The sequence below is a fragment of the Protopterus annectens genome, chromosome 16.part0, assembly GCF_019279795.1.
Source record: "Protopterus annectens isolate FY-2018-M chromosome 16.part0, PAN1.0, whole genome shotgun sequence".
Lineage (NCBI taxonomy): Eukaryota > Metazoa > Chordata > Ceratodontiformes > Protopteridae > Protopterus > Protopterus annectens.
Genome location: NC_056750.1, coordinates 382,645,220 through 382,671,737, shown reverse-complemented (window position 1 = coordinate 382,671,737; position 26,518 = coordinate 382,645,220). Strand labels below are relative to the sequence as shown.

The following is a 26,518-nucleotide window of genomic DNA, read 5'->3' as shown; positions in this document are numbered from 1 at the left end:
TTTCTTGCCAACCATGTCTCAAACATAAATAAACAGGTTACAATTGGAAACCCAGTCATAATCCTCCATACTGCATAAGAAGAGATATAAATACCAAATATTTAAAAAGTATCCTACAGGTTCTAATAAATGTAAATTGAATGAAACAGTGAGACTTCTCAAGTCTAGACTTTCATTATGCAAAACAAACATTGAACAAAATTCTCTTTCCAAAAAATATACATGTATAACATGAAAGGATGTTATAGTTATGTTACTAGTTTAGTTAAAAACACAAGTTCTGATGGTCTGAATAATTACTAAGGGTGATTTGTATCTTCACCAAGGGAAATCAAAATATTTTTTTAATGATCATTTTTCTCAGGTCTCCATCTTTTCCTAAATCTAAAAAAATCTAAACTAATCTTCTTCACACCTAAACAACTCATAGACAAGAAAAACGTCTTCATCATAACTTCCTCAAATGTCACTGACGATGAAAATCTGAAATTAACATCCACATGAAATAGAATGTGAAAAAAGCATTTGGCTCCATATACAGTATTGCTCCTTACTTAGCACAACAAATATCATCATTACATCTCCCCACTCTTCTGTATGCATCTCCAGTACTGAATGATTTGCATGCACCTAAACCACCTTTCTTGAGCAGTGCTATAACAAAATTGTTAGTTTCTCTACAAGCAAACAAGGCATATAGAGCTCACCATTGCCTAGCACTCCAACAACTTAACTGGCTGGAGCTAACCTGCTCCTTAGCACCATCATAACTACTACTGTCCTACAACTTCTATAAATCTGAACATACCCCATCTTAAAAAAATATTATTCGGTCCTCCTGCAAGATCAAGTCAAGTCAAAAGTAACTTTATTGTCATTGTCATTTAGATCTGCGCAAGTGTAGATTAAATGAGATTCAGTGCAGTCAGCTCATCATGAGACAGACAAAAAAAAAAAAATACATAGAAAGACATAATTTAAAACAACATAAAATAATACTACCACCATCTTATAAATCAACTCTACACTTAAGTATAGAGCTACATATATTCCTAGAAACACACACTTGTTAAGATACTAAAAACACACATCTAGCAGCAAAGTTCAATTTAAGAAGAGGCTGCTCCTCCTAACAATAAAAGCAAATAATCATGCAGGTCAATATTTGTATTCCACCTATGTATCTAAGCTACAGAACGCTGTTAATAAAATGAGTAAAATCAAGCTTCAGCTCAGACATCACATAATGGATTCATGACCATACCCCTGTGCTGCTTCAGACTAACCTCTTTTCTTAGCTCAAGAAACATCCCAGTAACTGTAATTATCTTGCTCCAGCTGATTCTTCCCCATCCTCACTGTCTCCATTTCTTTTTTTACACTGTCTCTATCACTTCTGGTTTTTATATTTTGAGTTTCTGTTTTTTTTTTGTTTGTTTGTTTTTCCCTTTTGTTATATAACACTCCTCTAACCTCATAGATACACATTTCTCAGCAAGGACTCTAGATGCCTTAAAAAGTGTGTTTTTGCTTTATCACATTGATTTTATGTTCATTTGTAAAATCCCATACCTTTGTAATTCTTGCTTGTTGTCATACTCTGAGTTGTACTTACGTTGATTGTATATACTCTACAGTGTACATGTATGTTTGTATTTTAGAATTTCTCGTCCCTAGAGATATACTAAAAAGAGATATTTGGATATACCCAGTTGAATATCCCAGTAAACAAATGCAATAAATAATAAATAATTTTGCTAAAATCTGTTGTAAGCCTGTTATGCCAACTGAGCTAGACTTTTTTTAACATAATTTCTTTAGATTGGCCAATAATTATGAAAGAATATGCTACAAAAGCATTATCTAGGATTAAGAGATTCCATTCACAAGGTCCTGATATGACTGCAATCTTTTTAATTAGACAGGTCGGAGCAAACTTGGTACTTCCCCCAGTAATAACACTTAACCAACTTCCACTGTTATCCCTGTCTTTACGGGTGATAACAAGATAACATTCATTATGGGTAAATGTTATGAATATTGTGATTTACCTTCATATCATCGATCCTACTATGTTCGAAACTGCTTCTGCGAAAACCGAAGTGCGAACGTCTCCAAAGTTGAATTCCACATAACCAAATGGCAAAACCTCACCCCCTTTTTGTTCCATGGTAGCACTGGCGTGGAGGTGTGGTGCAGCCGGAAATGTCAAATTCGATATTTGGAATGTTTTGCGGTTTCGGTTTTGCAGAAACTGTTCACTTAAGTGGCCGGTCGATCATGTGTGATCGACGATATGAAGGTAAACTGAATATTGTATCTGACAATTAAAAACAGATATGACACCATTAGTGGATGTACGTCAGAACAGCTTTATGAAAAATGAGAGCTACTTTCCTTTGTTTGATAATTTTTTGTGAGATGGTAACCAAAGCACATGACCTTGGGCTAACTATAGTTTTGATTCTTTTGGGGATTTATCTAAGTATTTTTGACAAATTACCCATGAATGAATTATTACAACAGTGTTAGATCTCAAAGTCACCCCACATATTATAAGTTGAATAGAAAGTTAGCCTTCAGATAGGGAGCAATGAGTAGCTATACTATGTGGAAACTCTTCCTGGAGAATGACTACAACTGGAGGCACTGGCAGTCCATCCATTCCAAGTCTAGCATTTTTAATTTTGACTCTTCAGCATTTTCATATAACAGTGTTGTATTTCTAAATATGCAGATGATTGCAAGATTGGCAGTGACAGATCTACATGTAAAGATATGGAAGTTCTGAATTTGTATTATAAAATATTCATTTTGGGGCAAAGATTTTATGCCTAAATTTTAATTATAACAAGATAATGTCATATAGTTTGGTAAAATTAATATCAATAACACAATACAATTGAAAGGAATATCATAATCTCTCATTATGTCTGCTAAAGATATTGAGACATTGATCACCATCACATTCAATTTCAAGGAACATGGACTGTGTAAAAAAAATACAAGGCTATGAGATATATAAAGCTGTTTCTCAGAATAATTAGGAGTAGCGATTCTAACTCATTATCCAGTTTCTGCAAAATCACTGTCCACCCAGTCTTAGAATATAATTCTGTATTTTGCGTGTACATCTTGGCAGATGAAAAACACTTAAAACTGGTTCAAAGAAGATTTTATAAACTGCATCCCCTGTATAAAAGATTTGCCATGCAGTAACAGACCATAAAAAGTATAAAAAGTAAAATCTATGTGATGTTAATTATCGATTCATATAGGTATTGAAAATTATGTGGATGAACTATTTTAAATTAAAAAATAACAATTTTAAATATAACTACTAAAATCTAAATTAAAAAATACATTCACACATACTGTCCATTTTCTTCTCTTAATAACACCACCCAAAGTGGGAAATATTGGTGAATGCTTGACCTTACAGTAGCTGTGAAGTCCTCCAATTGCAGTGTAGGGCTTTAGAACACCTTAGGGTTGTCCAGTGTTCGTCATTACTGTCCATTCATGGGTATTATTACTTGTGCTACATCCTTTGTGGAGTCTGTGGGTATTCTCCCACTAGTGAGCATTTCATTAAACATTTATCAAAGGTGGTACTAATTTACTGGTCTCTGGGCTTTGTCCTCCCATAGTCAGGCAAACTCCAGCTCCATTGCACTACAGCTGGTTACTTTATCTGACATTGATTCAGCCCAACTTATATTTTTCATTCTTTGTCTAGTATAGTTACCCCATTTTTGTGAAGAATGAAGCAAACAATTGATTCATTATCTCACCTTGTTCAGAGTCCTCTGTTATTTCAGTCCCTTTAATGTGCAGCATACTTAAACATATCCTCCATTCTTTCTGTCCACTATGTACTTGAAAAGCCAAGACTTTAGCGTACCCCTACCAGTTTCCTTTCCACCTTAACTTTAGGTTCCCTAAGCTGGCTTGCTGCTGCTGCTTTCCTTGGCTCTGACTGTCATGTTTTTTACTCCTTACCTCACTGCTTCGGACTCATATATTTTCACTCTCCTTATTACAGACCCCTTTCTGTGACCACACAGGATTCCTCATTTTCTTTTTCTTCTTGGTTCTTCTTCTTACCCCATTTTTAATTGTTCCTCTCACTGCTCGTATCCATTTCCTAAAGCTTATTTGCCTGACTTTATTCTCTACCACACTTCCAACTGCATTTATACTCTTCTCCAAACGTCTGATGGTTCACTCCTTTGTAATCTGATCGTTTAGTCCTTATAGCATTTTAGGCCTGAAGGCCATCAGGAATCACAGACTTCTTACCAAATCACCCACAGTGGATTTGAAATTATTAAATGATGCAATGTCCCTGACTGCAGAAAGGAGCCTGTTCCATAAAGAAATTATCGGTTGATTGATGATCTCTCTCTACTTATTGCATTATTTACTTTGTACAATATTTGGGCCAATGTAGTCTGAAGTTTCATTTTCTAGCATACTGGTACAGACCTAATAATGCAATTAAAGTTTCATAATTTATGGCTTTGTAGGCTGTAAAATATTTGACACAGACACACACAACCATTTGGAAATGTGAGTCACCATTTTTACTTAATATTAATATTTCTTGTGCGTGGTGGTGGTGCTGCGGTAGCGTTGTCGCCTCACAGTAAGACATTGTCCTCTTCGATTCTCAGCTAGAGCATCTTCTGTGTGGAGACATGCGTGAATGGGCATACCTTTGTTGAAGGTTGTGCGTCAGGGCCGGCAACTCGGCATGTAAAAATCTACTGCCACTCATTGGTGGACCGGAGTTCCGCTGTGGCGACCCCTAACCGGGAAAAGCCGAAAGACACAAAAATTAATATTTCTTGTGCAGTGCTACAGCTCATTTGCAGATATTAAATTATGAAGTGCCAAACATCAGTCAAAAATGGTTTATAGTAATAACAAAGTTTAATTTTCTGTAAGTGCGAAGTCTTGGAAATGAGTGGTGAAACTGACTTCTACTGCTTTCTCTATATGATATACATTATGCGCTGACATTATCATGTCATGCCCCAAGGATTCATTAAAGTGTTACTGCACTGCATTAAGAACTGCAGTAAAAAAAAAAAAAAATTTTCCGCCATGCAGTATTTTGTGATTCATAGACACATTAGCCAGTATGAGGAAAAACCTTATTACTGGCTAATATGCATGTCTATAAATTGCAGTTAATAACCTCCTGTGGCAGTTAATAACAGCAACCACACCATATTAGCACAGGCACCACTCCCCTTGAAGTCACATTCTCCCACATACAAGCACACAGCAAAACATAAACACGCATGTGTGCACACACACACACTCATACAAACACACGCGTGTGCACACACACACACACACACACACACACACACACACACACACACACATACACCATACCTATCCCTACTGTCAGAATGTCAATAATGTCTCCTTTTTCCCTGGTAATTCAAGGATGATTATAATATGTTCTTAATGCTAGACACTCAAGTTTCACATATCATACACTTCAGTAAATTCATGCTAGGACAAATATTGCTACCCTGTCAGGTTGTTTTTTGTGGGAGGTGGGAGAGTACAGGGTTTGAAGTCTGTTTAGTGCCTTTTATGGCACACTATTTATCCCTTGTGTCTAGCAGCCCCCCATCCAGTGTTGCAGGCTTTACTTTTTAGTCTAGGGCTATGTCGCTATATGACAACCACCTCAACCCACACACACACACACACACACACTCACACACATCCCTACTTGGCTCCCTCACTAAACTCCCCACTGCTAACTCTCAGGCAGACACACACTCATGCATGCAGCCCCTCACATACATTCATGAACACACCTCCTAACCCTACCCTTACACTAAACTCACCAGCACTTACCTCTATTGCAATAGATGTGCACAGCGTTTTGGCATGTTCACTACTGCAAAGTACAAGGATCTGCTTTGCTAATCTACATGGCCAAGCAATTCTATGAACAGCTCAGCCTGCAGATGCCTTCCAGAAGGCAGTTCTGGGAGGGCAGAGTGCATGAATAGTTACCATATACCTCTCCACAGGACTGCCTCTTTAGCATCTAGCATGGCCATGGAGACAGCCCAAAGTGGTACTACATGTCTTTATGCAACAGCACCATGGCAGAGCTGTCAGTGAATTTAAAAAGATTACCTCAAGATGTACATGTACACCTAAAGCTTCTTCTTCTTTTGGCTTTTCCCGGTTAGGGGTCGCCACAGTGGACCTCCGGTCCGCTAATGATTGGCAGTAGGTTTTTACAGTGCCGAGGTGCCAGCTCAACGCCCAACCTTCAACGAAGGCATGCCCTACGCATGTCTTTTGAATGCCACTCAACAGCAGGGAGGACATGCAGACTCCACACAGAAGGTGCTCCAGCCGAGAATCGAACGGGAGAACCTCTTGCTGTGAGGCGACAACACTACCGCTCCACCACCACAGCTTCTACACCTAAAGCTAATATTTAAAAATTCTCCCCAAAGTTTGTCACAGTTGCCAGAGATTTAGGTTATTTACAGTGTTTTCTATGTTAATGGTCATTCAGTTTTCGGACTAACAGATGAGCTCAAGATGCAAGGGCTGCTTAGTGAATATATTGACCAAATAAGTAGTTAGATTAATAAGCTCTGCACAGAATGCACTCATGCTTTAATGAGCTTAACAGGTCTTCTAATTGTAACTAATTTCAAGGTTTTTATATTTATGTAATTAAGCTTATGTAAGTATGTGCTAACCCCTCATGAGTGCTCTGATAAATCACAGTATACCCAAAACATATCCAACTTCTCCTCCGGTGTTTAATCCTTTGTTCCTACCGACCTGTCTTAACCTTATATTTTGACATAAGTCATACCTACAAATAGTTCTAGCTATGTTCAAAGCCCAAGTTTTGTTGTCAAGATGTAACAGATTTGTATGTTCTTATGTATACTACATTTTACTTTATACTTTATCGATTATTGGAGCTTTTCTCACCGGGCCTCTGCTGAAAAAGGACCTGTGTCCAGTCAGACTTCCCCGGTAAACAATTGTTAAATAAATAAATAAATACAGTTTAAGGGTTAGTTGTACTTGTCTTACTCTTTAAGTGTGTGCTCACTATCACCTGTTGTTTCACAACCAGAATGCTACACATAGCCTCTTATCACAGAATCATACTGTGCCACATGTAACAAAGTTATTTTACATACTATGTATCAGTGTGTGTGTGTGTGTGTGTGTGTGTGTGTGTGTGTGTGTGTGTGTGTGTGTGTGTGTGTGTGTGTGCTAGGATCACAGATCTGTTATGTCTTTCTTATTTGGACCAAGACATTTAAATACAAGATGCCTGTTAAAAGGTTACTGGGTAACAGAAAAGAGGACAGTGGATGTTTTTAACTTAACTGAGAAAAATCTGTTAGTGTATTTAAAGTGCAGAGGAGACAGATTGTTATGACGCAAAGAAAATGGCACAATTGTTTGTTACTTCAGTGGACTGCATGCCATGTAAGGCAGACTGTTATTTTTCAGGCTCATAGCATCAATTAAAATGTGGCTTTGGAATCTTTGCTGCCCAACTGGATTGTCCATTTTTGTCCATTTTCTAACAGACTTGTGAATTTGACCTCAGCAACAGGCAAAGTGAAGGAAAATTTATCAGGTAAAAGCTGGTGGACTATGTGTAGGACAACTGATTTCAAGATATGAATATTCTTGCATTTGTAGTCATGAAGTGCTGCTTCAAGTCAAATTTAAATCAGTTCTTTGATAAGGCTGCAGAAGAACTGGATAGTGATGTACCAGTAGGTGTACTCCACCTCAACTTCATTAAGGCATATGATAAAAGTACCTCACAAGTATCTGCTGAATAATCTGCAAGGACTAGAGACCAGAATATGAATGGTGATATGGGTAACAAGGGTAGAGAGAGATGAAAGACACAAAGAGTGACAGTAATGAAGGACACTATCTGATGAAATGAAAGTAATAATTGGCATGCACCAGACATTGGTGCTGCGACCAGTGATCCTTAAAACACAGTCACACACATATCTGTGAGTACTAAGCACAGACTCTGTCTGTTTGTAGTTGACACCTAACTAGGGATCAAAGCAAAAGATGGAGAAGAATTTCTAGCAAAGCATCTAACTAAACCTATTAGATGGGTTGAAAGGTAGCAGTTAAGATTTAATACAGATATATGTAAAGTGCTATACACAGAACACAACATCCTGTAGATTACATATAGACTAAAGGTAGAACTAAATCAGATCAGCCAGGAAAATGATACAGGAGTGATAATAGCAGCATTACTGGGTCATCAAGTGTACTGTGAAAAGGCTACAGCTTGAGGTACATGATGTTTAGTTACACAATGAGAGAGGGAGAGGCACAAAACAGTATACTAATGTACCTAGTCCTCATCAGCAGAATCTCAACCACCAAACACACTACTGTTTCCACAACAACCAAGGGTCACCAAAGCAGCATACTGCATACATAACTCCCTAAACCAACTAGATCTTATTGCTACACACAAAAATGTCATCATAGATGATTCTATATTTACACATGCTGAACTACCCTCGTACCATCCTAAGCAGAGATAGTGTGTGTTCATCAGCTTAGTCTCTCTCTTGTGCCAGAATTTGTGACATCACCAAGGCATTGAGATCTCTTCACCCAAATATGCACATGACCTAATCTTTGTGCACATGGGAGTGAACGATCTTCCACTCTCCAGCTTGGATGATTTGAAGAAAGACATGTCTAAGGTTTCTGTGTGTGTTGCTGAGGCTGGTAAGCAACTAGTCTTGAGCAGTATCTTGCTGTCACCACAAATGATGTCCCAGTACAAACAAAAACCCATGGAGTTCAGCAGCTGGTTCTGTAATTAGTGACCTTTCACGAGGCAATATGTGTCAGATTGGAGTAGGATGGTCATCTGTCTTTCCTACTTCATTAGAGAGCCATTGCACTCTTTCCCCAGGATTTCTGTATATTAAAGACAGTTTCTGACCCCTTAGTGCCTTTCTTAGACAAAGTCAGTCTCTTACACCTACGAACTTAGCAGTTTCAAACAAGACTTGTATTAGCATAGAATTACTCAATGCTAGATGTCTAAATAAAAGGTTGCCACCCTCATAGCCTTCATAACTCTTGAAAACATAAACATCTGTATAACTACAGCAATGTGTCAAAGTCAATATGTAGGATGAGGCAATAACAGTTTTACTAAGATGATATTGTTTGATGACATAATTTGACATTGATAACAGTGGGTTTCCCCAACAGATTAAAGAATGGAAAAATTATTTATTTATTTATTTACATTTGTTGGCTGGGAGTGTCCTACTGGATGTAGGTCCATTTTCAGCAGAGGCCCAGGGAGAAAAGCTCCACAGTTAAAATATACATTGGATTTACATAGCATTTAAGAATTTGATCAACATAGCAGTTATCAATTACAAACATAGTTACAGATGAAGAACATAGTACATGAGTAGACAACTAGAATCTTTATCATCTGCGAAGTACATAACAGACATTAACAATTGTTACAATAAGAAGTTCCTGCTGTATAATAAGTAGTTAGGCTTATGAGCATCCGAGCTTGCTATAATCAAGGTAGTTAGTGGGGTGGAAAGAAAGGTAGTGGTTGGATGGTGTGGGTGATATTAGAGTGGGAGTTACAAGGGCATAGCCAGCATGTTTTTAGGTGCGCTTTTAGTAAAGTTTTGAAGTGGGTGCATGATGGTATGGAGGTAATTGTGGGTGGGAGGGAGTTCCATAATTTGGCTACGGTGCAAGAGAATAGTGCTTATAATAATGTAATAATGTATATAGTAAATAATAAATGATAAATAAATAATTAATAATAATGATAATGTATATAATATAATATAATAATAATGTATTTGATAGCACATTTATAATGAGATATGGCTATGGCAGTCATCAATATGAAGAATGCATTCAGAATAAAAAGGGTGATTTTTAACTAATGTGAATGAGATTAAAAATGTTGCTGTGTTAACACCAGGTGTGCACATAATGAAAAAAATCTCAAAATAACAGTAACTCAAATTTAATTTTGTTTTTTTTGTCCTTACTGCAGTTATCATCAGATGTATCCCATACTCTCTTCTCGATCACTCTCACTCCATCTTCTATGACATCTATCCATCCAAAACTTTCAAACCAGAAATCAACCCTCCTCTTACTGGAAAAATTCTTAGTGTAAGCAGGTGAGGTAAGTGGGTAAAAAAAAAGATTAGAGTGTTCTAGTACAACACCATCGTGACAGCTGTGAAGGGCTTTTTTTCAATGTCTTGCCTACTGTCTTTCCTGATTCTATTCTGTATTATATAGACACTGCTCATTGGTGTATACCAGTTGCTGCCAGTCCTTTAACTGTCACCACACCCCTACTTCCTAAAATAGGTAAGCTGGTAAAAATGTTGCTCATCTATATCCCCTCAGGCTACTCTTCAGTAAAAGGTCTCACTAACCATACTCAGAGCTCCTTCCCTGTACACCATGTAGTAAACTCAAAATTCACATGGAAAAGAAAACATTTTTTTTTTGTCTGTGAAGGGAATGGAGAGATGCACTGATCATGTGACTGTAGTAGTGAACTAACTACAGTAGTCATATATATGGTGACGTGCATGCTCATGTTTTTTATATTGGTAAAAGGATCGACAACACTGAAAACAGAATTATGGAATCTCTTCCACAGAGCAAGAAAGAACAAATATTACTATGCATTAGCAAATGTCAGGTACTGGAAACAGCATCTGACAATGATGGGGGGGCTGATTTTGAAAATAAGGTTGAATAAGCAATGTCAGTCTAGCAGAGGGTATTGTTAGCTGCAGAATCCCAAGTGAAGAGGCTGAAAGATTCAGTAGTATACCTGTTTAAAAATAAGTGGCTGAAAGCAATTATACTGAGTGTTCATTCAGAATTTAATTGTATATTTTATAATGGCTTTGCTTTACTATCTATTATATTAGTTTTAATTTGGAAGACTTCATTTTTTCTCTCTCATGGAGGCCATGTATGGCCATAAAACTTGAAAATAAAGTTTCTCAGTTCTTTTCAGTGTTACTGAGTTTAGTTATTTAATGACTACTGCATGTGCAGATGGCATCTATAGTCAACATTAGCCCAATATGTTTGTGGTTCCTTAACAGGGCATAGCAGTGAGCTCAAATATTAAGTGACAGTGCAGCAATTATTGCTCTTCAAGCTAAATGGATGTCAGGTATAATGAACTGTTCAGCAAGTAATTGCATGGCAATCTGAATAGTAGATAATGGCATAGAAATTACTACTGATTTCATCTGTGATGCTAAAATACGTTCAGGATTATTAATGTGCACTGCTATCAGGTGTTATTAATACAAGTAATATTTGGTGAAAGGGAGAAAGAAAAATATTCCTTTGAAACTGTTCATATAAGAATATGCCTCAGCTGTTTAACCTTTATTACCTACCATTATGATAGTAATGAAATGATATGTTCCTTTATGTAAGGCCAAGTGGCACAGTGGTTAAGGTGTTTGCCTTTCAATCCCAAGGTGCAAGGTTTGATTCTCAACACTAGAAAGAGATTTACAGATATAGAAATTCAGAAGATCATGGTTCTGGTTTAAACTTACTCTGAGAATTACATATTAATGAGCAATGTGTTCTGACTGTGCTTGTCACAACAGTCAATCTGTGATACTAAATATTACTTAACCTTCATCACTTGCTTTGGACTGCTCCCAGCTTACATAGCAGACATGACATCTGAGCTGTGGAGGTATTCTATGAGATTTAAAAGATGCTTGTGTCTTCACCCACAAATTTAGCACCTTCCTTTATAGAACAAGGTAATATTGTCCCTGTGGAGTGGAGCTTAACTCAGCAGTTGAAGTAAAACATTCAAAGCAGCATTAATTCCCAAATGTTAAAATCTTCAACACCTGTAATTGGTCTTGGGCATAAAAATAAAAAAGAATGAAACTTGAAAACTCCAGAACATATGCCATGTGTAGTGCATTTCAGACTCCTACTAGCTAAATAAAGGAACTCAGTCCTGTAAGACAAGTATAGGTACATTGGCTTCAGGATTACATAACATATTCTACCACTATCTAGCAAAGGGGTAAAAAGGTTATGCAAACAATTCAGTAAACACTGTAAGATAGACTCAGGCATGCTAGGTCAGCAATTGGAGGACATCAGAAAAAGCTGATTGAAATAGAAGGGAAAATAGTGGAACAGGTTAACAGATTAACAGCTTCAAGCATCTGGGAGGGCTGGTTGAAGAGAAAGGAAGCTTGAATAAGGAGGTAAAAGCTGGAATAAGAGGCGCTGCAACTAACTGGCTGACACTGTCAGGGGCAGTGTGTGACAGAAGAAAGTCAGATATATACAACAATGATGGCAACTAGTACTATTGTATGGTACAGAAACCCAGACAGTAACAGAAATACACATGGTGGGACAGGCTAAGAAATGATGACATCAGTGCAGAAGCCAGTGCAGCTACAATTGCAGAAAAGGATTTCAGTGGTTCATGTACATATGCAGGCACACAGAAAACAGGAACAAAGCAAGATGAAGTGAGAATGTCCTGCTAAAAGCCAGATGAATTGTGTGAAGGAAAACCTGCAACAGTTAGTCGTAACTGTCAGACAAGTTAGGGGAGTGGCACCGAATCAAGAACGGTGGTAACAGTTAATGTAACACCCTGACCCCATGTAGAAGAAAAATGGTAAAAAGCTAATGATGACTCATAGCTAGTAGTACAGTCCAACTTAAACGGTAGCAGGAGTTTATGTTTTAGGGTGAAGTTTAACCGAAGAAAAACATTAATTCAGAATGTTTGTTTCCATTACTCATTTTTTAGTATTACTTACAAATAAGAAAATATTTCAGCAATAAAAATATATAAATTAAATCCTGTTACCATACTGATCTGGTGTGTAGATGGGTTTGTCAGTCTGAATAAAGAGAAAACCATTTTCGTAGGAAACAGGCAACTTTTCCTCCCTAGTGAATGATCCAGATACTGCCTCTAAGTAGACAAAGGGGTGTGAGCTCTCCTTTTTTGGCAAATCTTTAGGAAGAATCTGTTAAAAAATAAAAACAGTAAATACAAATTGCAAAGATAATCAGAAACCTCAATCTAATAACAATAACTACCAGTTCACCATTTTGCAAGTATACCTCCTTAAATGAAATGCATTTCTAAAGGTAGGTTGTAGTGCCTGTTGAACACTTACTAGCATTTGTTCTTTGTGGAAATATTGTTTTGTATTGCTTAGATAATGAATAAACATTGTGTATGAAAATGTCTTAATTTATCTCATCTCAGTCAAAAAAGAAGATTTTTCACATTAAACTATCCAAATTACTTTACTGTCATTAAGTGCCATATATCAGAGCTTACATATCATTTGTTGTAAGTTTATTCCATAGAGCATTAGTGAAAGTTCAAAGAAATGTTTCTATTCATTGCAAGCGACTTGCTTTTTTTTTCTTTTCCAGAAAGGTTGTTTTCATTTGTCATTAATACTAAGTCCTGTCACCATCAGTTCTTAAAATATTATATTATTCTAAACAGTAATCTGAAACTGTCACCTTCACTTTCTAATATATTATATTATTCTATGTAGTAATCTGATACTGTGACATCACTTCAAAATATATTTTTCTGTACAGTAATGTCCTAATGTCACAGTTACTTCCTAATATATTATTCTATACAGTAATCTGCTACTATCGCCATCACTTTCTAATATAGTATATTATTCTGTATAATCATCTGCTACAATCACCATCACTTCCTAATATATTATTCTGTATAGTAATCTGCTACTGTCACCATCACTTTCTGATACATTATCTGTATAATAATCTGCCACAGTCACTATCACTTCCTAATATATTATATTATTCTGTATAATAATCTGCTACTGTCACCATCACTTTCTATTATATTATATTATATTATATTATATTATATATAGTAATGTCCTAATGTCACAGTTACTTACTAATATATTATCTGATGTTGTCAGTCTTCATTTATCCTTGACCTTTGGGACAAAGTTCCGATCCTTAGAACCGGCTCAGCCATTACACAGCTCACACAAGCCAAAAACTCTCAAGCTAAGACTCTACCCACAATACCCCTCTCCAGATTACCACAGATTTCATTTGCCGCTCTTGTCACAAGACCCGTCAGCCAGATTCTCTCACCGCTAAGTGAAATTTTCATAGTTTTTTTCCTTGATGTGAGATGTGTTCAGGTGAAGTGTACTGATTGTTATGTGAAGGCAATGGTTTACTGCTGAAGATGTTCATGTGAATTGTTTTATATAGGTTAGACTAAATATTCAGTACTGGAGTATACTGTTGAGCAATTAAGGGACATATGTAATAAATTCCAGAAAAGCCCTATTACCACGCATTTTGAGAAAGTACATGATTCAGATGTTAGGGTTGATGAAATATTTTATTTTGTGTATATGCAGAAGTGATAATTTATCTGTTAGGGGATCCAAGGTTTTATTACTTTGAGAGAATGGAGTATTTTTAACTATGACACCTTTTATAAAGGTTTAAATAGTGAATTGCATATGAAATATTTCTTATAATTTTTTGTTAGCTTTTTTAAGTAGGTCATTAAGTAGTTCCTTCTGATTATTTGAATTTCTAATAAGCACTTACTGATAGTTTAAAAGCAAGCCACAAGATACTAGAAACCAGTGCTCAAAGTATAAAATGCCAGCCAAACAGAAAAATAAAGCACTGTGAAGATACAGGAAACCACAACCAGGTACAAATGGAAATACTGGCAATAACTTTAATAAAACAGTCACCAAAAATATATATATAAAATGCTTAACAGTTTCACCGCATTTTTCTTCTCTATAACTGAGACTTCTTCAGATCCAAATTAACAGTCACATATGCTACCACTTATATATTACCAACAATTAAGCTAATAAAATCAAATAATAAAACAATGAAACAATTTAGCCATTAATATCATCAGACCTATTCAAGTATGATGTTAATCAATATACATAAACAACTTCATAAAATATATAATCACATAAAGTTGCATTTTTAAAAAAAAATTAAAAATCATATGTTCAGAAACGGTTGTAAATCAGTTTGTCGATTGTACGTGCGATTGACAGTTGTGCGAAACTGCCATTTCTAAAAAACGAGTGCCACAGTGTCAAACCTTACAACAGCGAATGCAATACAATATTCGCTGTTGTGAATTTCAACATTGTGATGCAGATCGCACTGTAGTGGGGATCGGGAAATGAACCCTTTTCCTGACTGTAGTGCAATCTCAGACTTTGTATATATAAGTAAGGGAGGGGTGCAGGGGGGGCTTGCCCCTCCCCACAAAACTGTTTGTTATTGTTGACCGTAAGTGAGCATTTCAGTAAAGTCGAGATTTTCGAGATTTCGACTTTACTGAAATGCTGCCTTCAACATTTTTTATCTTCGGTGTTCTGATTTCCAAACATGTGATTCGGACGTCTGAACAGTCGAAAGGAGTTGTTTCGAGTAAATGATAGTAAACCTTTAAAAACATATATTGAAAAACAAACAGGCTAAAGAAAAGTAGTACTAGTAATGAAGAACGTGCGTGCTATATTTGCCAACTCAACCGGTAAAATCTGGAATCTACTCCCTGCTACTGTTACCAAGGAAACCTCACTACCCCTATTTAAAAGAGAACTCAAAAAAATACCTCACATCTCATTGGCTGTGCTCTTGTTCTAAACCTGACTAACAACTTCACTAATATATGTCTTGCTACCCAACCTGCTGTTTAGCCAAGTATCTATGCCTCATAGCATTTGAATGTCTAAGCGTGAATTATGAGATCTGATTGTATTCTGTGTTCACATTTTCTGATACGTCTTTGCCAATCAGATGTAAGTCTGCACATTGAAGAAAGCCTGTTGGCTGAAACCGGTCTTGGATGTATACTACCTTATGGATTTATATTAAATTGATGTATTACCTTTATTGGTTTTTGTGCTTTTTCACTGAGTTTGGTGCTGGCACTTTTTGTTTACTCATATTGGTCTTAGCCGTGCACCTGGTCCTACTTGCGGAGGTTTCGTTTCTGGTATATTGATATCTGCCTGTATTCTTTGTCTATATTTTTCTAACATGTCTGCCTGAGTTTATCACTCAGTGATGCATGTACTGTCTCTTTTTCAGTATGTGGAGCTTTTCTCCCTGGGCCTCTGCTGAAAATGGACATATATCCAGTAGGACTATCCTGGTCAACAAATGTAAAATAAATAAATAAATAACTATGTGGAGAAGGTTCTTTAATGCATAAGCACCTAAAAGCAGTCTTATAATATATTTATAAACTACATACATGTGAAAAGCACATTATAAAAAATTAAAGATGTCATATTTAAAATTCAGACTACATATACATCAAATATATTCCAATCTAGCCGCTCTAAGCTTCAAAATGGGTGCTACGGATATGCTATAATTTAAGCCAGGCTTCTCATTTACCTGTAATAACACTTGCCAATATGTTTCCCTATATTCTAATTTTTTCCTCCCATAATCCTCCTCTAATATCCTTTGGAACATATTCTAATACAAAAAAATAATACTTCGCATTACTGCATTCCAGAGTATGTTTATATAGGGAGCTGTTAGAGTTTTGATTTCTAATGTTATAATAATGTTCATAAATAGGTTTTTTAAGGGCTCTCTCAGTTTTACCCATGTAAAAGGTCACACAGTTCCAACAAGTAACCAAGTATACTAATGCTTTACTTTCACAATTACTAATATATACTCCAAATTTTTTTTTCTAGTAAAAAGCTTGAGATCCAGAATTAACTAATTTACATCCATCCTCTTATTAGGAACACATGTAAAACATTTTGTAAATAAACTATAAAATGTCTTATTTAGCTAATATTACTATAATTGAAAATCTTATAATTCTCATACTCATATGTATATGAATCTAATTGAATAATTTTATTCTCAGTATATTCATTTCTATTACTAAAGTTTTTCTCCACATTATATGTTCCATCTGGGTCTAGTATGAGAGTATTTACAGTAGAAAAAGAATTAAGAAATAATTTAAGTCAAACTAAGAGCAGGTCTAATTTATTCAAGGAAGAAATACATTTACTCAATCATATTAAGAATGATGAGAATATAAGCGTTATAAGGCCAGACAAGGGGGTAGGGATTGTTTTAATGGATAATATTATATATATATATATATATATATATATATATATATATATATATATATATATATATAGATATATATATAGATATAGATATAGATATATATATATATATATATGTGTGGTTCAGGTAAGTATGTGTGTGTAAGTGTGTTTGTGAGGGGTGTAGTGTGTGTAAGTGTGTGTTGTGACTGTGGTGTGTGCATGAGGGACTATAATGTGTGGGTGTGAGTTTGCCTTGTGTGTCTGTGCGATCTCAGAGTTAGAAGAATAAATTAGGGAGTGTGGTGGGTGCAGCCCCCCACATGGGGGGTGCAGGAGGGTTTGCCCCCCTGCCTATGTCTAGTGTAGGATGCATTGTTTGGTTGTGGGGGGAAGGTGTGTGTATGTGTGTGTGTGTGCTGTTTGGTTGTGTAACTTTCGCAATTTTGAATTTCGTGGTTTTAAATATTCGGTATTGTGGGGTTTTGGGCATGTGTCTCAGTATTTTAAGCGTCAGGATTTTGGGCGTTCAGTATTTAGTAGTGATTCCATATATATGTGTGTATATATGTATATATATATATATATATATATATATATATATATATATATATATATATATATATATATATATATATTATATATATATTTATAGAAATATATACATATGTGTGTGTGTGTGTGTGTGTTGGGGGTATTAAAGATTTTGGGTGATGCAGACAAATATGAGAGAGTGTCTATAAATTAAATTACTTTAGCATACAAAAAATAGATTGGGTTTTAATGGATTAATTTATAGAAGAATTAATAAAGCAAGACACAATTTTTTTAACAACAGATAAACCCATTATACCATCTCTTTTTGGCATCTCTAAGGTCCATAAAAATAGGGTGGATCCACCTACAAGACCAATAGTAGCTGACAGTGGATCAAAAACACATCCCCTAGCTATATAGATACACAATTAAAAGTTGAAGGCATACAGAATATAGGATATTTGAGAGATTCATGGGATTTATTAAAGGAAGTGGAACAGAAGTTATACAAGGACAATACTATATACCTCACCATAGACATCATAGATCTTTTTTCTATTATTCCTCACAATATAGGCTTAAAATGGTTTGAAGAAGCCCACGTAGATAAGAGATTAGGTGATTTAGAGGAATTTAGAGTACTGGTAGAATTAATGGATTTGATACTCCATAACAATTTCATATCTTTTGAAGAAGAATTCTATAAACAAAAAACTGGTGTTGCTATGGAGGCCAGTTGTGCCCCCCCCGACATATGCTAATATAAATACTCTAAATGTGGGAGAAAAAAATATGTTTTTGATTCTCCCTTTGTAAAATATTGGAGTTTATACAAAAGATTTTTAGATGATATATGTATATTTTGGACTTCCGCAGTGGTGCAGCAGTAGCATTGTTGCCTCACAGCAAGAGGTTCTCCCGTTTGATTCTGGGCTGGAGTGCTGGGAGTGCCTTCTGTGTGGAGTCTGCATGTCCTCCTCGTGGTTGGGTGGGCATTCGAAAGACATGTATAAATGGGCGTGTCTTCGTTGAAGGTTGAACGTCGAGCTGGCACCTCGGCGTTCGTGAAAAATCTACTGCCAATCATTAGTGGACCGGAGTGCCGCTGTGGCGACCCCTAACCGGGAAAAGCCAAAAGACAACAACGATTAAAAATTGAAGGAATTTATAGCCTATATAGAGCAGACTACAGATTTTTTAAAGTTTACGTATAAAATGGAAAGATCCAGAATTGATTATTTAGATATATTCATACAGGAAATGAAGAGCAGAAATTCAAATCTATAATATACAGAAAAGATACGTTTTCATATTCTTCCCTTCATTTTACTAGTGTGCACTCATATAAAGAAAAGTGCAATATTGTAAAAGGTCAGCTCATAAGAGGTTCTAGAATGACATCAGAGGAAAGAGATTTTTTAATAGAATGTGAAACTATTAAAAATGTGTTCTTGGAGAGAAAATACCCAAAAAGACCAATTGATGAAGTGGTAAGGAAAGTTAAAGAAGGAAAGAAGTGAAAGATTTTCTCCCATTTTAGGAATGAAGGATGTTATATTGAACAAAAATAGTGATATTGATAGTGGTAAAAACTTGTATGAAGAGAAATATATGGATTATAGTGGTGCTTTTATTATGACATACAATCATGAGGTGGTTAGTATTAGAGAAACTAATGGAGATGGAAGTCAAAAATCCCTGGAGAGTTTCTTTCAACTGGGAGAGTGTCACAATATATCTGGCAATGCTTCTAATATACTTAATGGACAAGGTACTGTGACTGTATCAAATGATATATCTAATGTGCCAAATGTGTGGAGAAAACTTGAAGAAGAACGGAATAAAAGATGTAATAACTTGTTTTCGGCTGTTGGCCGTAAAATTACATCTACACTATCTACTGAATGTAAAACTTTGTGTGATGAGCTTGAAAAGTTATTATTTAAAGAAAGAGCTGTGTTCTTAAATATTCAGAGCTTACAGAGATACATGGAATTAGATGTGTCTCCCCGTGGTTTGCGAGCATACAAGGATCCTTCCTTGCCATTTGATCTACAAAACACAGCTGATAAAGCATTCCATCAACGGTGGGTGGTTGCCGCCCACAAATGCACCATGGAGTGGATCAGTATACTAGTGCAAAGAGACAAGCTAAAACAAGTGAGTTAAGGGAACAAATAAAAGAAACCTGTTCTTCCCTAAATTGAAATGTAAGCTCTGATATTCTTGACAAGTTTCTGGGTGATATTAACAATAAACTCAAAACTTTTGACAAAAGCATCATAAATAGAAAGAAGGGTAAATTAATTTGTGATTTATGGGATTATGACAGGGGAAGAGCTTTCCTGTCTAGAACTGAGCATAAGAGAACTGTAAAGCGTGTCCGCTTTCAGGAGAATGAACAGGAGGCTGACTGGCAGTCAAATACCTCATTTTCCAACTCAGATGGTGCCAGCTCATCAGGAGAGATGGGTTTTGAACAAAATGAGGACTTTCCTTGTCTTCCAAATGGACAACAGAAAGAACAATTTGAACGAACATTTCAGGGTAATCAACATGGCCCAAAAGGAGGTCCCCAGGGAGGTAAACATCCAAGAGAAGTGTATCATGACCAGACTAGGGATGGACAGCAACAAAAATATGTTAAAAAAGGTAAATGGTGATGTGCTGTTTACAAGTGATTGTGAAAAGTATATGATTAATTTATCTGGCTATACCTTTAATGATGTTGAATATGCAGTATTAAATTGTGGGCTTAAATTTGTGCCAACAGTAATACCTTGACTACATGAAATTAAGATTGATTTGTTTAGATTCATTAGAAAGTTACATCTTAAACATTTTTTTTAAAATATAGAGTGCACTACTGAATTAGTTTTAAATCAGAGTATGTGTTCTAATGAGTCACAAAATGAAAGCTTTTATTCATGTTTTGCAGATATAGAAGTAAATGCATATACACTGTTAGATACCAGTAAGGTAACGTGTAAAAGTAATTTTCTTCCTCCATTTTTGCATGAGGGAATTCAACATTTTTATACTCTGGTGCAATTTGCACTAGAGAAGGAGTTTAATGAATTTGTTAACAATGAATTTAATTTAACCAAAGAAGAGTGGAAAATGCTTAAGTTATTAAGTAGTAAGCAGGACATTATTTTTAAACCTGCCAATAAAGGCAACAAGTTGGTTGTAATTAATATGGCTCAGTATATTAATATGTGCAGTAAGCATTTAAATGACAGAGGTACATATGCGAGAGTTGAAATGGTAATGTATACTGATGCAATGGAAACATATGTAGACCTTATAGAAAAAGGTGGGAGACTAGGCTGTTTTTCTAGTAAAGATGTAAAAAATAAATTTGGGGTGTTAGGATGTAAAATGGCCCATTTTTACTGTCTCCTTAAGATCCACAAATCATTAACTAGTCTCCTTGGGTGCCCTATTGTGTCCAGGAGGGACTATTTTTTATACAAAATAGGTCAGTTTTTGCATTTTTTCCTATTACCGAAAGTGCAGCTGTTGCCTGCTTATATACAGGATGTATTTGATTTTTTGAGTAAAATTTGAAGAATACAATGGGATCAAGGCATGTATTGGATTACATTAGATGTCACAAGCCTTTACACTAATATTAGTCATGAATTTGGGTTGGAAGCAGTCAAGTTCTTCCTAGGAGAAAGTCCAACTACTGAATTTATTTTAGAATTATTGGACTTTTGTTTAAAATATAATTATTTTGTCTTTGGGGAAGAATTGTTTAGACAAAAGAAAGGTCCAGCAACGGGGGCATCTTTTGCCCGCTCTTATGCCAACCTTAGTATGGGCTTGTTTGAGAATGAGTATATATATATATATATAAGTGAATTTTTTTATAAACATGTCATTTCATATTATAGATTTATAGACGACTTGATTTTGTTGTGTAAAGGGGGTGAAGATGAAATACAAGAATTTATTAGAATGTTAGGTAACAATAGATTTGGACTATCATTTGATGGTTTAAAGGTGGGTAAAACTGTCCCTTTTTTCGATGTAGTTTTAGATGGTAGTAACAATACAAAAGTTTGCACTAAAGTACATAGAAAATTTGAAAATGGAAAACAATTTGTGAGGGCTGAAAGTTGTCATTCTCCTCACAATATTAGTTCCATTCCCTTTAGAGAATTTGTACATATATATATATATAGGTTATGTAATAATGAAGCTGATTATATAAGAGAAATGAAGAATACTATGGATATGTTCAAATGTAGAGGTTTTGGTCAAGAAATGCTTGAAAGCTGTTGGAAAAAAATCTTAAAGGAATATATTTATGATACTAGGGGCAAACAGTTAGGGGGAAATTATTTATGTTTAAAAAAAGTTTGTGGACAAAGAAATTATATGTATTTTATTACAACATATAGTGGTTTTAGTACCATACTTAAAAAAGTTATGGTTGGTTACTGAACATATATTAAGAATTTGAGTGACATGTTTGTGCAAAAATTGGGGGTCCCTGTGATGTCATATAGAAGAGGGAGAAATTTAAAAGACTTTCTGGTGAAGTTAAAAATAATATTTCCAGTTCAGAGTATACAGATAAGTTTTAAAAGTTTAGGCACAAGTGTTTGTGGTAAATGCAAAGCATGTAGTTTTATTCTTCAAAGTTTTAGACATATTAATGGGTATATTTTTGAAGTGAAGGATAGTTTTTGCTGTAGTTTTGAGGGCATTGTTTATGCCCTCAGATGTCCATGTAAAAAATAATATATAGGTGAAACTAAGAGATAATTCAAGACTAGATTGTTAGAACATATTAGGGATATAGCTAAAAACAAGAAAGAAAGAAAGTGCTATTGCTCACCATTTCAATGTGAAACATGCAGGTAATAGTGATGGCCTTAAAGGCACTGTTTTAGAACAAATTTAAATATATAACGATGATATACAATGATGAAATTGATCTTAAAAACAAATTATTAACAAAGAAATCAATTTATTTTTTAAAATTTGATACTATGTCACCCAAAGGGTTGAATAATTAACTTAATTGGAGATGCTTTATTTAATTTTATGAATGAATTGAATTGTGATGTAATTAGAGTAAATTGTCTAATTGTTTGATTGGTGTATGTATTTAGGCAGGTTGTGATTTGAAAATGTTATACTACTTGAAGGCTTGTAAGAGCCGAGATGAGACGTTAGAGCGTTTTAGTAAAGAAACTTTTTACTGTTGGTAAACTAGCTGGTGGTATTATTCGTGTTCTGGATTTCTCATTGTGTGGTGAAACTATTAAAAAATACTGGGAACTATTTAGGAGTCTTCCTGACATGGAAAATTTGTTTAGAGGGCCCATAGAATTTATTTACAAAAAGGGACCCAATATAAAAAACATTTTGGAAAGTACTAAAAGGATTCCTAAAGGTACTGTCATAAAAAAGGAAGGTACTTTTAAATGTGGCAGGTGTACTCAGTGTATTTATATAAGGAACAGTCACAGTGTATACATACCCAGTAGAGATAGAATTATTATAGCCAAAGATTTTAGTAATTGTGAAAGTAAGGCGTTAGTATACTTGGCTACTTGTTGGGGCTGTGTGGACTTTTGCATGGGTAGAACTGAGAGAGCACTTAAAAATATATTTATCAACATTATTATAACATTAAAACTCAAAACCCTAACAGCGCCCTCTATAAAAATCTATAAGGTTTCATGTTGTATGATATTATGAATATGACTGAGTGTAAACTGCCTACTGTATAACCCTGCTCAAAACAGGAAAATTAGAGATAAGGCTATAATTCACCAAACTGTTTGAATCTAAACAATGTTTCTTCATAAAAGAGTAAAACTATGACTCCTCTAAAGCAGCTGAAAAGTTCTAATTTTCAAAGAAGAAAGAAGAGTTTAGTTGAGTATTGGGCCCAAGGACTCAAAGCAAGATTTTAGAAACCTTTATAGGTCCAGGGCATGGGCTACATGGTGTTCAGTACAAAGCTGGAACAACACTGATAATCTCTTCATAGACAATATAGCCAAACTCGCTCAGAATACTGGTAAATCATATATGATGTCTATGAGTTGTAGAAATGAAAGTGGCCACATATGGGAGAACAGAATGCTTAATACTGTCATTCTTCTTTTTTTTTCAAAATCCCTGTGCATGCTGACCATCATTCCCCAACAACCTATGATCCCATTCATTCTTCACAGGGGTAAGAGCCATTACTGGCCCAATCATTTCTCTTCGAGGTGAGAGACAATCATGGGGCTGTCATCCAGACTGACATCAGGGTCTCCTTCCCAGCTCCAGAAGTTCCTAACACTCCTCAACAGCTTCCAAGAAATGCTAATGCTGCCAGTCTGTGGGGGAGGAGCATTTGGCTGTCACCAGACCTAAGTGGCTGTGCTGTGAAAGCACATCCCTGTGCCACAGACTCCAGTGACAGCTCCACCAAAAGCTCCTACTGGGTGTCATCCAAGTGGTGAGCCAAGCCATCACCCTCCACACAGCCATCAGTGATTTTCCAGCCTTGCCCTACTTACGCCCTCCAACTCCCATGCCCACTACTCAAACATGGGTTATGAGGGTAACTGTTAGGACTTTATCACTCTGTGCCATTAGAGAGGGAATATTGGCAACCTCTTTTGACAAAAAAAAACTGTACAGCATCATTACATTTTGAGGTAAAAAAGATATTTAAAGTATGGGCAGCCAAACTAGGCCACATAGCCTGCCAAACATTTAAATGAGCATATCCAAATCACGTGAAGTGTCAGAGATATCACAGTAAAAAAACATTACCCAAGATCTCAGAATAGTATACCACATAGCCTCAGCTTCATTGCATAGAAGAATAAAGTCCTAATTACAGTCCACACAATTTGGGTTTAACTATCATCTTGGACACTGGAAGGGCTAAGGACTAGGAGAGCAGGAGTGAGTGATTGTAGCCAGCTCATCCATCCTAGGGTGTGTGGCAGGCATGTGCTCACTGCACCACTGACCCCAACAAGAGGTTGAGGTAATACAGGCAGCAGCTACTGGGTGGGTAATGCATGACACATGTAAGCCAGGGTGGGTACTCCTGGGGTCATGTGGAGGCATATAGAAGGCGCTTTCCTAGAGCAGTAGCATCAGCAAAAGTCACATCTGCTAGTAGCATAGATGTAGTTGGTAAGGTAAGAGGCCTCTCATACAGCTGATACCTTGCCAAGTAACTGATTCTTTCCTCCAAAGAGGAATGAATGGGCTGAGCTGCTCTTTCCTCATGAAACAAAAGGACTATAGGGCTTATGACTTCACTGAGGAATGAATTGATTGGGTTTCACCCCAGTGGGAGAGTGAATGCCTACCAAAGGTGGCTTCAAGGATCAGGGATAAAGGGGAAAAAAGCATTACACCATAAAATGAATAGCCATATTAAGCCTGTCCTCAAACAGTCATATTCTCTGTTATGACCTTTCCAGTCATCACTCTTGTCAGTATAGTTCATAAAGCTTTTGATTGTGCCATCATCCACAGAGTTCAACAGCAATGTGTACTCATGATCTGGTGCTCTAGCCTCAGTTATCAACAGTAAATGAGAAACTAGATCATCTGCACAGAATACCAAAAAGAGACTGTGCATTAAGGGAATCAAACCACCATCCATTAGGGTATTATATAAATTCCTGCAATAGATCATGTCACTGTTAGGTGATATAGTTGGTGATGGCCCCGCACTGCAAGGAGCCAGGTAGTGAGTCTCCCAAGAGACTGGCTCAAACATGGATCACTGGAAGAAAGAACTAGTTAAAACAAATCCAAAGAGTGTTCTCATATATGAATGACAGAGAAGTAACAACTTAATCAACGTCAAACAGAGTAATTGGATAGCAGTTGTAATAGGCTCATAGATTCATAGGTGTTTACTAGGCTAACAACCACAAAGGCCTTTTTAAGCCTAGCCATGAATCCCAAATCTCTGACAAGTTCTGGTACCCTTGATACATGTAAGCAGGAACTTGAGAGCTAAAACATATTTACAGGTTGCCTGTTACAGTTAGAGACACAAGTGCCAAACCAGTGAGGACTTTCCTGTTCCCTATCCAGTTGTCTAGGTTACACTTGAACTGGGTTAGGAAGGAACTCTGCTTTACATGGATGCAAAGCCTCTTCCAGACAAGGGATTGTCTCTGGGATAGATAATTGACCATACAGGTCCTATTTATATCACAGGCAAGGTTTAAATATTTAGAATGGGTAGTTCTAGTGCTGTTTGTTTTACAGTTATGCAGGAGGTCCATCAGCCTGGGGTCTGACAATGCCTTGTATGCTGAGTATAGATCATCCCTAAACAGCCTGCAGGAGACAGAATACAGGAATAGGGTCTGCAGAGGACATGTTACTTACACCCTGTATTCTTTTAGTGAGGAACCTCTGTGGGCATTCCAATTATTGGATATGCCTGGTTAGGTACATATCAAAGGGGGCAATGTACTCAATGACAGGTCTGATGAAAGCCGAATACAGTGGAAAAAATGACTTCCTTGGACCTAGATGCCATACCTTTAGTTATAAGTTGCACAACATAGAATGATTTCCTCACTACTGTTGTCGCATGATGGCCAAAGGCTAGATTACTATTTGTGTGTGTCCCCAAGTCCCTGACTACTGGGTCAACTCTTAGGGGTGTGTTGTCAATATTATAGTTACCAGGGCTAGATGACTTCCCAAAGAATACTATTATGCACTTCTTGGCTCCA

The 26,518-nt window shown here is 36.2% G+C and overlaps 1 protein-coding gene across 1 annotated transcript in view; it reads right to left on the bottom strand.

The window, feature by feature from the left end:
* The window catches only part of C5 (complement C5), a 1,726,304-nt gene that overhangs the window by 1,626,689 nt on the left and 73,097 nt on the right, over window positions 1-26,518 (bottom strand). The window contains exon 3 of the mRNA XM_044057986.1: window positions 12,962-13,124. Within this exon, the coding sequence (XP_043913921.1) occupies window positions 12,962-13,124 (163 nt within the window). The remainder of the gene's footprint in view (window positions 1-12,961; window positions 13,125-26,518) is intronic.